The sequence below is a fragment of the Microcebus murinus genome, chromosome 2 (genome assembly GCF_040939455.1).
Source record: "Microcebus murinus isolate Inina chromosome 2, M.murinus_Inina_mat1.0, whole genome shotgun sequence".
Lineage (NCBI taxonomy): Eukaryota > Metazoa > Chordata > Mammalia > Primates > Cheirogaleidae > Microcebus > Microcebus murinus.
Genome location: NC_134105.1, coordinates 60,083,918 through 60,100,919, shown reverse-complemented (window position 1 = coordinate 60,100,919; position 17,002 = coordinate 60,083,918). Strand labels below are relative to the sequence as shown.

General features: G+C 42.3%; 1 protein-coding gene across 1 annotated transcript in view; it reads right to left on the bottom strand.

Annotated features, from left to right (window-relative positions):
- ST6GALNAC3 (ST6 N-acetylgalactosaminide alpha-2,6-sialyltransferase 3) overlaps window positions 1–16,462 on the bottom strand; it is a 522,365-nt gene extending 505,903 nt beyond the window's left edge. Inside the window, exon 1 of the mRNA XM_012787920.2 lies at window positions 16,307–16,462. Within this exon, the coding sequence (XP_012643374.1) occupies window positions 16,307–16,324 (18 nt within the window). The 5' untranslated portion in view covers window positions 16,325–16,462. The remainder of the gene's footprint in view (window positions 1–16,306) is intronic.
- Between the last annotated feature and the right edge of the window lie 540 nt (window positions 16,463–17,002).

Genomic DNA, 17,002 nt, shown 5'->3' with positions numbered 1-17,002 from the left:
GATGATGAAAAGAAGGGTGTGTTGAGTCAGACAGAGCTCTGGATCCACCACTTAATTGGGATAATTACTTAACTGCCCTGAGCCTCAGTTTCTCCATTTGTAAAATGGGGATATATCTGCCACAAAGGGATGCTATAAAGTTTTACCCACTATATAATGCAAGATGGTTAGTTCATCTGACACATAGTAGGTGCTTAATAAATATTAGCTGTTGCACAGACAATAATAGTGTCCTTCTAAGGCAGGGCTCAAAGACAGTTGCTATATAATGACCCTTAGGGCATAACCACCTAACATCTTCCATAAGGACAACACTGTCAACCTAATGTAAGAGTCAGCTTTACCAAAAAGAGCTTAAAGTCCACAATATATCACCTAAATGGACCCAAGAGATAATGTCCACACTTAAGATTCCCTTCATCAAATGGAAAGTTCAACAACTTGAACAACAATTAATAGTTTATTTATATAAAATGCTTAGTTTCATTTTATCATTGGCTTGCTCCATTTGATACCTACAACTCTGAGTGCTGCCATAAGCAAGCACACTTACATTTTTGGCACATTTTAATTTTCATTGTTCTGGTTGAAACTCTGCCTGTGCAATCACCGTAGCAAAATCATAATTGAGACAAGTAATTTCCAAATTGCAGAGGATAATGAGGAGAGCCAACCCAAGGTCTCTGGCATAGTTGAAAAGACAATAAAACAATATTCTTTTTTTCCTGGCATTTAATGATCTGTTTATAATCCATTACCATTTCCCCATTTCTAGAGGATAAGATCTACACTCCATGACAGAAACTATATAATCCTTCATGAACTGACCCCAACTATATCATCTCTTCTTTACTCCCAAAACCAGTTCAAGGCCAACCATCCACAACTTTTCACTGTTTCCAAAAATGTCCTGTTCCTTCATGCTTCCATATCTTTGCACATGCTATTTATTCCTTTGGCCGAAAATTAATTCCTTCCATCATTTGTTTGTTGACTGCACTGTGCTATATGCTAGGTACACAGTGATAAACAGTACAATTATGGTCTCTTCCCTTTTAGTCTTTTGACTGACGGGTAAACAAACAAATACACATGTATTCATATATTAAGAAAGTGGCCAGGCATGGTGGCTCACGCTTATAATCTCAAGCCCTTTGGAAGGCTGAGGCAGGACGATCGCTGGAGGCCAGGAATTCAAGACCACCCTGGGCAACATAGCAGGCCCCATCTCTACACAAAGTAACAAAAATTAGCCAGGCATTGTGGCAGGCACCTGTAGTCCCAACTACTCAGGAGGCTGAGGTGAGAGTAGCACTTGAGCTTAGGAGTTTGAGGCTGGAGTCAGCTATGATCGTGCCACTGCACTCTAGCCCGGGTGACAGAGTGAGACCCTGTCTCAAAAAAAAAAAAAAAATATATATATATATATGTGTGTGTGTGTGTGTGTGTGTATATATAAATATAAATATATATAAATACATAAAAATATATATAAAAATATATATACAAAGTGCTGTGGGCATGAATGAACAGGGGGGTGCAATAGGAAATATCAGAGAGGGATCTATTTCATTGGCATAATCAGCAAAGTCCAGTCTGAGGCATTAAATCATATTTTGGGACTTGAAAGGCAGGAAGAAAAAGCCCGCAGAACCTGTGGGCCAGCCACAGCAGGCAGGGGAGCCGCATCCCAGGGGCTCTGAAGCAGGAAAGAATTTGACATGATCCAAGAACTAGATGGAATGAGCAGAACAAGGTATAGGAGATGCAGTCTTGAGAGTATGCAGGAGCAAGATCATGAACATTGTGCACCTTAGAAAGGAGTTTAGATTTCGTCCAAAGTGAAGTGGAAAGCTACTCGAAGTTTAAACAGGGAACGACCATGATCTCATTCACTTTTCTGGCTGTTCTGTGCTGTTATCAGGGGATAAGTGATGAAAGAGAGAGTGGGAGAGCAGTCAAAAGGGAAAACTGCTTGGATCCCCACCCCGCCCACCCCACCCTGGTCAGAATGATGTGCTCACGCTCAAATACCACCCCTGTAAGAAAATTAATCCACCTGGTCTGACTTGACCCATGTGGGTCTTCCTAACTGTGACCTGATTTGAAATTCTTCAAAGATATTTTGTTCAAAGCCTCAAAGGATTTCGTAAATTCAGTTTATCTCAAGTCAAAAATCAAATCATCTTTTTTATTTTCACCAGCTCCTTTGAAGTAGGGTGATATGATACTGGAATGGATTTCAATAGTACTAGGGATTCTCCGCAATAGGAGGTAGACCACCAGAGTGGCGAAAAAGCAATTTGTGGCCATATGTGTATTTGTTACATATACAGACTCCACAGAATAGTTTTGTGGCCTAAACTACTCTGCCTCGGTTTCCTCACCTGTAAAATGAGGATTATATGAATTAATAAATATAAAGTGCTGCAGTGAGTGCCTAGCCCTTATTGCTCTAGTGTCAGGTTGGGACAAGGAGGAAGGTGAACAGATGCTTTGTTGGGGGAAGGCTGGGGGGAGTGTCCGTGGAGAAATAGATGACATTAGGAGATGCTTTGTCTACTAGGAAGAACAAATTGACCATACAGGGAGCTTCCAAGAAGGAACAGATGATGTGTCAAGGGGTACCCAAGGACTGACCAACTAGAAAGAGGTCCAAAATGGAGATATGATCAAGACCACAAATGAGGGTCTCTGGAGCATACGTGCAAGTAAGGTGACAGTATCCTCAAGTAATCTACCCTCCTTAACATAGTAAAAATCACACCAATGAGCGCCATGACAGTTTACAAATACCATAGCAACCCCTAGAAATTGCCTTGCAAAGTTAAAAATGGGAAAGGTGTGATATGATAATAATAGTACTTTTCTAAAGGGACTGTGGAACATTAAAAAAAATCATGTGTATGCTTCAAATACAGTACCTACCACATAGTAAGTGCCCAGAAAAAGTTTTCTGAAAGTTATGATTATTATTGTAGGCAAGTTACAAATAGGGTTGTACATATATGACCTTAATAATACGGTCTATAAAATGTATCTTACTTCAGCCAAACTCCTGGATTCAAAGCTTATTCTCTCTTTTAGTAGTAGTATGGTCTTGGAGAGGTGACTTAGCTTCTCTAAGCTTCAATTTCCTCATCTAGTTGGGAATTTATAATAGTCCATACCTCATGAGCTTGAAAGGGATTAAATGCACAAATGTAACGCCCCAATGCAGTCCATGTAAGCACTCAGTAAATGTAAGCTATTGTTACAATTACTATTACTATTCATACAGACCCTAAATTCCCTTAGAAAGGAATTAAAGTTTCGGCTTCTATTTCGTCTTTATTCTCCCTACCCCTCCTCTCCCCCCCTAGTACTCGGATTCTCTATAAATGCTGGATAAATAAACTTCCTCTTCATAGGTCTGCATTCGCCAGAGATAAGTGGGGAAAAGGTCAAACACAGATCCCTTTAACCTATGGAAATCTGAAAGAATGTATAGTGAATTTCAATAGTTCTAATACAGAAATCTAGATTGGTATATGGTTTGGATGTCATTTCTTTAAATAAAGTTTTAATATCATGGGTCAAAGATAGGTAAGAGGAAAATAAGCCTTAATTTATCAACAAGTTAGAAGAAACATGAAGGAATCTTGGCTCAGTTCAAGTCATAAACCAGGCTGCTATGGTTAAACAGCATGGAAGAACCAAATAAACATCAAACCAGCCAAGGAACAAATAATTAGGCAACATAAACCAGGATAGGAGAGAGAGGTTCTCTTACTCACAGCTGAAAGAATGAGAGGAAAAATAAATAAGGCAGCACACATAAATGGCAATGGTTCAGGTACTTGCTGCCTCCGGGGAATGAATTTTCTCCTAGAAATAGGGAGAAAGGAAAAAAATGACAGGGTTGACAAGGTCAGCAATAAAAGAGCAAACACAAGTAGTAGTAAAGTCAGCCTCCGGGCCATGACAAAGGTGTGAGGGATGACATCCCTAGGCTGTCATGAATGCCAGGCCAATGATTTTATACCAGGCATAGAAATGATTCACATTTCCTGGAGAAGAACTCCTAATGGAATGGCTTACATCCTGGGACTCTGCAAAAGGGCTTTATCTACTTGGTAATAAGAGTTCCACAAGCTTCCCTTCTCTAGGGCTAAGATTATGGTTCTTTAGACATATTAACTAATGATCCCTACAACACCCGTATTGGGAAGGGGCATGAAGGCCTGTGATGCAGGGGAAAACAGAAAAATGGGCTGCACAATAGACAAAGGCATAGAAATATAGAGCCAGGAGAAAGCAAACAGGAAAACTTTACAGAGCGCTTTCCTTCTTTACACCAACACGAGCCTATAAGAGGAGATTAATCAGCAGTATCCAATGCTTTTTGTTACTTATTAAAATCCCAAACAAGACTATGAATCATCAATATGAAAAAAAAAAAAAGCTATCATCTTTCAACTGTCTTCATTCTTCCCATTCCTAATCCTTGAATAATGACTTTTTAAATATGAGACTGACTAAGCCAATAATTAAGATAGTGAACTGTAGCACTAATGCATTCACTTTTGTGACCCAAGCCAGCATAATCTGACTATGGAAGCCATTTCCTACACCCCAATTCTCCCTGTCAGCCAGCAGAGAAACAGGGCAAAGAAGGATGTGACCTGCAATCATCAGGCACCAACATCATAAACTGATTTTCCAGAAATGCACGAATAATGCCACCAGTGAGCAGTGAATTTCAATCCCAGCCCCTTGCTTGTGCACAAGCTTTTCAACATGTGTGGTGGCCTGAGACCCACAGCATCAGAAAGCTGGAGTATCAGAACAATGGAAGCAGAATCCAAATGATTACAATGCCTAAAAAGTTCATTGGAATGTGCTGGACTTAAATTTCTAAATTGGCTTAAATTTCTAGTCAATTTCTTCTGGGAAATGCATAGGTTCAAATTCATGCCCTTAAGCTTCCATAATTCAACAGCTATTTATTGAGTTGGATGTCCCATGGCTGGGCTACTCAAAGTGTGGTCCCCAGAAGGGCATCATCCACCTTACCTGGAGGCTTGTTAGAAATGCAAATTCTTGGGCTCTATCCTAGAATGACAGAATCAGAATCTCTGGGGTGGGACCTATTAATCTCTAGGGTAACAAGCCTTTGCAGGGTCCTGATGCAGTTCAAGTTGAGCAGTGCTATGGGCTGCAATTCTACTAGGAACACAGACTTTGGGTCTGAACCCCAGCCCCACTATGAGACTTTGGGCAGTTACTTGTTCTCCCCAAGCTTCAGTCTCCTCTTCCATGTGTTGTGCTTGGCTCCATCCTCAGTAAATATCCCCAACATTTACAACGTGAGGCACCAGGGCTAGTGCTGCCCGGACATGGGAGAATTGCACTGCCTTTCACCTTGGTTCTCAGAGTCGACTGAAAGAACTTAATAGTCCAGCACAGGAGGAGGCAAACTTTATCTGTAAAGAGACAGATAGCAAACATTTTTGGCTTTACAGGCCATACAGTCTCCATCTCAACTTCTCAACTCTGGCATGAAAGCAGACATAGGCACTCAGAAATGAATAAGCATGGCTATGTTCCAATAAAACTTTATTTGTGGACACTGAAAAATGAATTTCATATCATTTACATGTAGCATGAAATCTTATTCTTCTTTTGATTTTTTTCCCAACCATTTAAAAAAGCAAAATTCTCACACGTGGGCTGTGTAGAAATAGGCAGCAGGCTAAGTTTGGCCCAGAGGCTATAGTTTGCTGACCCTGGTCTAGCATCTCACATCAGTAAAGTTGTCAAGCCAGAGTTTCCTCATCTGCCTCATGAAAGTAATACTGTTCGTCCTGAAGGTTTGTTGTGAGATAATAAATATCTGTAAACTACCTGGTTTACAGAGAAGACACTCAGAGAAAATGGCATCTACTGTCATTATTATGATGAAATGTTTATCTCATGAAAAATGCTAACTCTCTACGATCTAGGAAAACCAGTTGGAGCAGGGCAGGAATACAACATGAAAATGTAGTCAAAACAGAACTGTAGGTTTACAAATTGATTTGTCTAAGCACCATTAGACATGTGCCTATTAGCATATTGTTGAATTTATATACACACAAATAAGCAGTAAAAAATAAGCAAACTATACAAAGGAACTCCAATCACCTTACTCTCTTGACTTAAAAGAAGATATATGGTTTATTCTGGACATCTAAATTGCTCCCATATGTGTACTTTCCCTCCTGGAGCAAAGAAAGAACTCAAATAAAAGTGTATAAAGTCTGTCTCTGACCTCAAAGCCCCCAGGAGTTCACACTAGCACACTGAGACCAAACAGCCAACTCACACACCCCACAAAGCAGCACTCCCTTGGGAAAATTAACAGCTGCACAACATCTGGAGGGAAAATAGGATATGGAGAAACCAAGGACCCCATTTTCAGATAGAATTTCAAGGGCTCATCAAAGGCTCAAATCTCTCTCTGGGTCAGGCACTCATTACTTGCTCACCATTTGCCTTCCTTTGGCTGCCAAGCATCTAACCAACAGGTGTGTCCTGCCTGACTGATCCCAACCTAGTGGGCAACCTTTCCTATCCCCTCACACTACCTTCATTGTCTCTGAGTTCAGCAGTCCCTTCTGATGGCGAGGACGAATACCCAAATGAGCATGCTGTCAGTCCCTTAGCCACTAACTGCATGTGGCTATTCAGCCTTGAAACGTGGCTGGTATAACCAAGGAACAACATTTTTATTTAATTTAATTTTAATAAATTTACATTTAAAAACTAAGATTCCATTCAGCTATTGGGAAATGTCCAAGCATGTTTGGAAAAACTTGAACATGTGAATCTAGTTTTTGACTTAAAATTAGTAAAATCTAAATGCAGATGAAGTATTTCTGATGAAAACTTAGCATCTCAATTCAGAGATGCTATCATGGTAAAATACACACCAAATTTTGAGAACTGGTTATGAAATAAGAATATAAATATCTCATTAATAATTTTATATTGATTATAAATTAAAATGCAAATATTTGGGATATATTAGGTTAAATAAAATATATTATCAAATTCTATGTGTTTTTTTTTAATGCGGCTCTTAGAAAATGTACAATTGTGTAAGTGGCCTGCATTGTATCTCTCCTGGACAGCAACCCTACACAGTACTAAACAAAGGTATTATTGTTGCACTCCTATTAATCACAAAGCTGGAATCAAACTCAGAGTCAGTCAGTCAAGCTCTGACCTTGGCACCCCCTGGTCTTCTTACTGCCCCTCTCCCAGAGAACAGCCCCTGTGTCTTCCCTCCATTACCATTTTCTCTGGTGGGTAAGGCAAACCCTTCACAAAGACAGACTTTCACTTCCCTGTCTTTAGAGTCCAGCCCATTGTTGGGACCAAGCACAGTGCACACAAGGACACCAGGAGTCACAGCCCCGCTCTCCACAGGTGCGTATCCCACCAGCCCCCAGGAGAAGCACTGACTCAGAACAGTCATGTGCTCATTCTAGTTCTTAACGCCCAAGGTGCACACCACAGTCAGGCTGTAATCCCAGATCAGGCCTCATTTCCCACCCAGGACATGCACATTTTACTTCCAATTCCCTTGCGATCACGATCTTCTCAGAGCAAGATACAAATACAGTTTTCACAACTGACCAAAGAAGTTTTTATTTTGTGCCTGGTAAATGCACAGCTAATAAATTCATTAAGAAATAAAATATCCTTTGAAATTAGAAGGAAATCCCTTCCAGAAAAGAATTTTACATGCAACAGTTTTCAAATCTGAGTAAATAGTAAGATAGAATTAAATGAATGTGAATGTATGTTTATATTGACTATGTATGCACAGAGACACACACTTTTTTTTCTCTACAAGAACACCAGAATCACCCAAGTAGACTCTTTTCTTGGCCCACAAGCATTCTCTTTAACAGTTAACTTCTCCTCAACTCTCCCAAGTACCAGATGTCCTGGGCCCCCACCCCTCCACACCACACAGGAAATGAGAGGCCTAGAGATAGGGGGTGTGGGGCAAGGGGTCTCTCAAAGAACGTTACCTACCCTGAGGCTGCTACTTATTAAAGGCTCTTGATGTCCTGAGCCAAGATCCCTGACTTAGTGACTTTAAATCAGTTTAAAATTGGAACCAGAGCCTACTGTCAATTCTTGAACTGAGAAAAAGAGACAATGATCCTGAAAGCACAGATAATCCCTTCACCTTATTTGAGCCATTTCCTATAACCACCTTCCTGCTGACAAACTTTACAGAGCTGCTAACAAGGAGAAAAATGAACTAATTTGGGGTTTAGAGCCTCTTTCTTTCCCTGCTCAGGTGAAGGTGCTAATTGGCAGTAAAATGCATAAAAGTGTACATCACAATGGCTAGAGGCAAGGCGTCTGGATAATCCATAAACTGAATAATGAGCCTTTTAATAACCAGGAGCCAACTGCAGCTTTTGGTAATGGGATCCAGGTAGCACTTGTAAATCTACGCCCTCCAATTAGAAAAATGCCTTCCTCCCCTTTTCCCTAAAGCCTGGAAATAGAAAAGAATCCGTCCAACTCCCAGCCCTCCGGCACAAGTGCGTGTTAAATTCTCGCAAACAGAAATTTTCCTCCTGGAGAGATTTCATAACTCTGCTCAGTCATCTACTAGAAAGCTTAATAGCTTCCTCCATTTTCCTCAGATCTAAAACTCCTTCTTTCTCCTACCCGTCCCTAAGATAGGTTTCCTCAATTCCAGTTGTTATCATTATTAATAATGCTCATAATAGTTCTGCCGTTTCCACTTCATACGTGTACGGTGCGTTCCGCTCTGCGAAGTGTATTCACAAGCATTATCTCTTTTGGTCTCCAACACCACCCCAGGGGCAGATCCAGGCTGGGGAGCCTTAAGTTTTACAATCTGTGGGTCTCTTAAAGAAAATGATTATTATAAAGTTACAAAGACAAAATGCTGGTGCCTCTTTCCAGAGGGCCCTGAAGTGTGGCCTCAGGATAAATCCAACTCTAGGCTACCCTTCTCCCTCACTGCCACCCCCAAAGGGACATGTCGGCTCCCAAGGCAGGGGGTTCACATAGCTTGCCCAGGGTCCAAGGGCTTTTCAGTGTTAGACACACAATTAAAGCGTTCTTATCTCCCCAGTGTCTGCGGCCCTTCTAGTTCCTCTGTCATAAAGGAAAGTAAGAGGAAGGAACACATAAAAACAACACAGCTAAAAGTGGTCCCCATCAGGCCACCAGGTTAGGAAGTTGTCTAGACTAAGGACTGCCTGAAGTAGAAGTCAGTAGGGAAAAAAAAAATCCCTACAAACATTTAGTTAATTGGCATTGAAGGTGAAAGACACCTTCCCATCCACACAACGCCAGGGTGAACCTCACCTCCACCACTTATTGACTGCGGACCCTGGAACAAATTACTTGGCTTTTTTGAACTTCAGTATCTTCATCTGTAATAAAAGTTTACTTAGCACAGGACTCCGGCTGTTCGATAAATGGCAACTATTGTTGCTGCTGCTGTTATCAATTCCTCAGCAGAGCTCTGCTGTACACAAGCCACTCATTCCCTGAAGTGTGCTGATGTTACACAGCAAAAGTATCCGCTCGGTCGCCGTAAGACTGAAAACGAGGCCAGGCAGTTGCTGAGACTTCAGCATTTCCTGGGCAGCAGTAAGAATGTCATAGCTGATTTATTAGACAAAGTGACTTGTCTTGTCTACCAGTTGTGGGTATCCTGCAGTTTCAGATTTATCATCTGTGTACCTGGGAAGTCCCTGTGGCTTTCCAGTCTCAGTAAAGCCATGTTATTTTCAAATGCTTTGAGACCACATAGTTTGAGAACCACATAATCGCTAGGTTGTGGGTGTTTTGTTTTGTTTTGTTTTTTGCTTTTTTTGTTTGGTTTTTTTCCTGTTAATCTAGGGAACCAAAATGATCATGCCAAAAGTTAAGCCACCCCTACACTTCCCTTCTTTCTTCCTTTCAGTTCAGTTTTGTCTCCCTCCTCCCTCCAGATCTCAAATTGGCTTCAGATTTTATGTGGGGAGTGATAACAGACCTACAAGAAACACACTGAGAAGGACTAATTGATAAGCTCCAATCTGCTTGCTATAAAGTGAAAAATCTACTCTACATCCATAAAGAATTCAGCTGCTTACAGAATACAAGTTGGGCTCATGTTTGTAATGGGCAACTCAAAAAAATTCATAACACCGTTTATACATTCAACAAGCATTTAAGGAGCACGTACTGCAAGGCAGGCTAGTTCTTTGGGATACTAAGTTGAATCAAACAGGCATTACCGGTCCCCCAGACTCAGCTAGGTAACCACTACCACCCCACTCATATACTTCTATGCCAGGAGTATAACTATGCCAGGAGGTATAACTTTCACAGTACTTTGCATACCTTAAATTACTAGTTTAATTATTTGCCTTCCCAATAAGTCTGTAATCTCACTTTGGGCAAGAACAGCATTCATCTACAGATGCTCAGTAAACACTGGCTGATTGACCTACTAAAGACCTTTTCCCCCTACAAGTTCATAGTCAAACAAAAGAGTTGGGCATGTAAACAGTTCATTGACAATACAGGGCAATACCTGCTGCTACATAGACAAGAACTGAGACCACAGGAACACAGAGGAAGAAGCCTTCTGAGGCAGGGGAAAGCCTGACCACAGCTGTGACACTGAACTAGGAGTTGAAAGATGAGCAGAAGTTTTGTCAGTGGAGGAAAAGTGATAGCACAGGGAATTTCCTGCACAGAAAAACACACGTACAATAACAACTAAGAGCTCAAAATTATCAAGAACTTATTATATGTCAGGTTATATTCTTTAGAAATATTAGCTCATTTATTCTATAAAGACACTATTTTTGCTCCCATTTCACAAATAAGGAAACTGAGGCTTAGAGATCTCACCACTGAAACAAGTTGGTCTGGCATCACAGCCCAAGTTCTCAATCCCAACACTATATTACAAAAGCACAGAGCCGTGAAGAGAGGTGATACATCTAGAGACTTGGGATAAGTTTAGATAAATGTCTAAACCATGAGTGAAGGAGTAGTAGATTGTAAGGCCAGATATGTGGGCAGGGGCCAGATTCTGAAGGAATTTGAATGCCAAGCTAAACAGTTAGGTTTATTACACAGGAGTTGGGAAGCCAAGACAAGCATTTAAACCTACAAGTCACTTCATCAGCACTGCATTTTAGCACAATTCTCTGTAAGTGATGGGGAAAGTGGGTAAGACTGTGAGAATCCTGAAGAAAGGGAAGCTATGTCAAAAGCCACATATGAGGCTCTGGACCAGGCGGAAGGAGGAAGGACAGAGATTTTCCTGAGACAGAGCTGACGCAATATGGGGAAGGATTGGTCTGGGGCAGAGGACGAAAAGTAAATGAGAAGACATCAAGTTCATAACTAGATATCACCATTCATCTAATTTCCCATCAATCAAGCTAAATGGGTGAGGACAGGTCACTGGAGAGAAGGTAATTGTGGCTTAGTCATGCATCCATTGTATTACCATCTCATCGCTTCATGTTCATAAAGCCTCATCAACCTGGCAAAGCCATCATCTTCTTCGAGGCAGAAATGACTCACAAGTATCATGTGCCCACATGTCCACTTCAGTGTCCACTTCGGTACTGGATACACAACTTAATATAATTCGCCAAATATTTGCTCAATATCAAAAGTGTAGAAGACACTGTGCTCGAACAGTACCTCCTGACCCGAGGCAGAAAATTGTAAAAGAAAATATGAACAGCTTTTATTATATATAATTTTAAAGTCTGTAATTTACAAAAGAAGAAAAACAAATGGCTAATATAAATTTAAAAGTTTGATTTCACTAATAATCCAATAAATACAAATTAAAGTAGATATCTTTCTTATCTATCAAATTTCAAAGACTTTTTCAACACTAGATCTTCCCTACACTCTCTCTTTGCTGAAGCAGATGAAAGCAGAGAATCTAGCAGAGGGTGCTGGGGCCCTAGGCGATATCACAGCCACTGATGGAAAGAGACTAGTCCTTGAGTCGAATGTTCACTGAATGGCAGAGCTACCAAGGAAAGCTCCTAACCAGGAGTATGGCAAGAAACAAACTTACTAAGATTTTCTTTTTTTTTCTTTTTTTTTAAAGTTTTTCTTTGTCTGTAGTATAATTGATATACAGATAATCTCATTTAACCTTTAGAATAACCCGTTGAGGAATGTATGATCATGCCCATTTTGGAAACTAAGGCAGTGACATCAAGAAACTTGCTTACGGTTCTACAATTAATACATAGTGGAGCCATAATTAAAACCCACATATTTCTGGCTTCAAAGCCTATGCAATGTGCAGTATATATTCCACAATTAAACTATTATGAGGCAATCATCATTCTGCTATGAGAACCAGCCCCATGCATTGGCAGAATGGGCCCTTGGCACATACAGTGCCTTGAGGGGATAGTTCCACATCCCATAAAAGACTGACATTAGCTGCCTACAGCATGGGTTTCTCTTCTTAGCTAGGGTCACTAGTCTGCATAGGTAATAATGACACTTAGACATCAACATCTCTCTATTTCAATTTTCTCTTATGTAAAAATGGATGGTAAAATCTACTTCAAACACCTGTTGAGAAGATTAAAGTCTCAGCCCACAGAACAAAGTTGATGCTGCCTTAAAAGTTATCTTTCTGAAATACAAGTTTTATCACAGTAAATCCTATTCAGTCTTCAAAACCAGCTTCAGTATCATCAGTAGGAAGCCTGTCTGGACTACCTGATGGTAGGGCTCACTGCTCTCTCCCTCCATGCCTCCAGTGTGCCTTCCACAGACCTATGTTATTTCATTCTTCACATCGTAACCTAAGCATTCCTTTACTTTTCTCTCTCTCTCTGTCCCCCTCTCTCTCTCTCTCTCTCTCTCTACCATAAGCCACTTGAGAATGGAGTCAATGGTTTAGACACATTGTGATGTGAAAGAAATCAGAACATGCCACCCCAAAATATGCCACTTTGGCATATATATTATTTTGAGCTGACGGCAACTGAGATAAAGCAGATACAAGAAGGGCTTTCTACCCTCCACCTTTCTATCTGAAAGCAGGGCCTCACACTTCCCATGAGAAAAGTGCCTTCCCTATACCCAAAAGAGAAGAGCATTCTTACCACAAAAGACGAACGGTCAACACCAAGATGAATCCATTTCTAAGAAAACTCCAATTTTCCATAAGTTCTCCCCATATACTACCCAGTCACTATTCCACCATTTACCACTCCATGCCAAACTCCTGTTTTTCTTTGTCTTATCAAGTTTTCACAATTTATCCTTGTTTATTAAAATGGTATACAAGATGTCAGGCCTCTCTCCTTCTTTGGATCTTTTTATCATTTATAAAGACCTCTGTGTACATATAAAAACAGTAACATAAAATAAAATTTGTATGCTTTCCTCTTGATTATATCTTTTGTCAGTTTAATTATCAAGCCCAGGCATATAAGCTAAGGGGGTAGAGGAAAGTGTTTCCTTTCCTGCAATGTCAATACCAAGTCCAGGGCCAATATATGGCAGAAAATGTTTCACTTAAAAAAAAAAAAAGTCCATCATTTTACCCTCCCAACAACCTTGTGAGGCAATTATTATAATTATATGCATACTACACTTGGGAAAACTGAGCCTCCAAGATGTAGTGACTGTCTGAAATCATATGCAGGAGGCCAGCCTTAAATGGAACCCAGGTCCCTGGGCTGAAACCTGTACTCTTCACTGCTTCATCAGATCATCTAGACCTTAACTACAGAAAATAAGTGATTTCTCAAAGGTGGAAAGGCCTGACTGGTACTAAGACATCTGAGAAAGTTATCACCTGGGAAAGTACAGGGACCAGCTTTAAAGTACAAGAAAAGTTGGCAGACCTGGGTCTGAATCCAGGATCACTCTCCTTAACCATGTGTGGGCCTGGGCAAATCTCTTAAACTCAGGAACCTCAGCTTCCTCATCTGTAAAATGTGGTTTAAAACAATGTTACTTACTTTTCACTTTTTAAAGTCTTTTTAGTAAGACTAAAAGAATAAAAAACATTTTATGAAAAATAAAAAAGAATAAAAGAGTTACATAAGGCTGGGCCCGATGGTTCACGCCTATAATCCTAGCACTCTGGGAGGCTGAGGCTGGTGGATCGTTTGGACTCAGGAGTTCGAGACCAGCCTGAGCAAGAGCGAGATCCTGTCTCTACTAAAAATGGAAGGAAATTAGTTGGACAACTAAAAATATATAGAAAAAATTAGCTGGGCATGGTGGTGCATGCCTGTAGTCCCAGCTACTCAGGAGGCTGAGGCACAAGGATCCCTTGAGCCCAGGAGTTTGAGGTTGCTATGAGCTAGGCTAATGCCACAGCACTCTAGCCTGGGCAACAGACTGAGGCTCTGTCTCAAAAAGAAAAGAGTTATATGAAACAAACTGAGAATGCAGTGAGGACTAAATAAACTACAGTTATTATATGTCAGGGAAAAAACAGCACATATTAAATCCCTGTACCACAAAGTATTTTTCATACTCTATCTTATTTTATCCCCTCAGCAACCTTGTGGAGTAGGTACCATTACTTTGATCTGATATTGAGGAAACTAAGACTCAGAGACATTTAAGTAACCTGCCCGAAGTCACAACAGATAGCAATGAGCAGAGCCAGCATTCAGAATGTCTTTTCTCAGTCCAAAGCCTCAGCTCTTTGCAGTATACCTACCTGCATCCCAGATTAGTTCCAGTGGAAAAAAGATAAGGAAGACTCAGATATGCCCCAATGTCTGAGGTCAGTGTGAAGCACCAGAAGACAAAGGTTGGATCAGATTCATGTGTAGCTTGGGATGTACATTAAAGATATTTGAAATGTGTAGGATGAGGCAGGGGAGAAGTCCAAAGGCAAAAAGATAGCCAACCATAAATGTCAGGCTCCTCAATTTGCCCTGCAGCAAATATCACAATAAATAATACAGATGACTCATATTCATATTTCAATCCTTGTGCTAAGAGTCTCCAGGTTAAAAATTCCATATTATAATATCAGCGTATTATTCCCTTACGATTTTGCTACCCTTTGGTACATCCTGGAAAATTCTAAAACAAAAAGAAGAAGTACAGAAAGGTCACAGGAAATGTCTGATCTTTACTCAAAGAAAAGAAAACAAATTCTACTAGTTCAGTCTCTTATTTACATCATTAACACCAAGGCATGTTGGCAGATGATTCAGGTAACTAGAACAGAGGTAGATGATTTCAAATCATACTATGGAGAAACAAATGCTATTTCACAATAACACAACAAAACAAAAATCGTTTGCTGATTTTCGTCACACCCGGCTCCCCCAAACTTGGAACAAATAGGCTTTTGCATCCTCCATCAAGGCCCATGCTGTGAATGTTTCTGATTCATGCAGTCAGGTTAGGTACTTGTAGAAAGAAACAGCAGTGCAGAACAATGCGGGTGGGAGCTCCCTTTCCCAGTGGGATGGAAAGTTCTTCTCCAGTGAGGCCCTCACACCAAATCCTCCCACCTGAGGCCACAATGCTGTGAACCCAAAAAGATGCTCAGTCCAGGCTAAGAACATAGACTTGGAAAAAGAAAACTCAACAAGGGGTGGCTGAGCAGACTTCAATACGGTGTAAAATTATCTTATCTGTTTAAATTTATGAGCACAAGGACAGTCCAAGGGTCTCTACCAATAAATGCTCCCTCCCGTGAACTTTTCCAAAGTAGAGTTAATGGCACACAGAGCCAGCAGATCCCACAGAAAACTCATTGCTAAGGGACTACCTGTAAACTCAGAAGTTTCTGTCTCCACAAGATCAAATGCTCAGGGGAAGCCCCCTCCGCTCAGTCTCCCCTCCATTCAAAGCGCTCCGCCCGCTACCTCCAGCGGCCCATGCCCAGCCACTCCTCCCCTCCCCGTGGCCCCAGAAAGGCCTCCAGCTCGTCGGAGCCGCGGGACCCGCGGGAACACCCCTCCTCTCCTGCCACCCCCATTATTCGGCACCACGCAGCCCTGCTCTCCCCGGAGCCAACAGTCTGCAGCTCCCTCAGTGCAGGCGCGAGCAGGCAGGAATGGTGGGGAAAGAAGCTGTGCCGGCTGCATGTTTCTGAATCTCCCTCCATATGCATTTGCCACGGGAACAAAAAGAAAACCAACGCCAGGAAAAGACAACTGAGATGAGGATGCGGTGGGACCGCGGCTGACTCCGCGCGTCTGGGCAGCGAGGGGCTGGCCAACCACGCGTCCGAGCCCCAGATCCCAGCCGTTACCTTCAGGATGCAGGCCATGGCGCTCCGCCGGCCCTCCCGCCCCGGGCAGCGGGCGCGCCTGGGTCAGGGGCCGTCCCGGCGGCGGGCTGCAGGCCGGTACCGCTGCAGGACCGCTCCAGCCCGCATTCCCGCAGACCCAAACCCGGGACCGCGGCGCGAGCTGCGCGGCCACAGGCCCCGCCCCCGAGCCGCGGCCCCGCCCCCGGCCCCGGCCACTGGCTGGCGGCCCGCGCGGCCCCGCCCCCGGGTCACGTGCCCTGCGGGCGCCGGCGGCCGCGACCCAGCGGAGCCCGCTGCCTCTTTCCTTTTTTCTGCGGGCGTTCTGCGTTCGACGTGTGCAGTGTGCGCTCGGCATCGGGCGGGGGTCTGGGTCCCGCTGGGCAGTGAGGGCGGCCTCTTCTTCCCGGTCTGGGCTCCACTCACACATCAGGGAAGTTCTTGCAGACATTTCACACTTTTTAAGAAGTTCAGTGGGTTTGGCATCGCCCCTCCACAGACTTTGGGCACGTCAAAGGATTCTTCAAAAGTAGCAAGGAAGAGCTCCCTGGACTATTTAAGGATGAGCCTGCACTCTGCTTAAACGTTGTGTGATGGGCTTGCCTGAAAGTAATATTTTGCCACTGATAAGGAAGCACAATGAACCTTACCCTGTGTGTGGTATGGTGTGTGTATGTGTGTGTGTGTGTGGTATTGCCC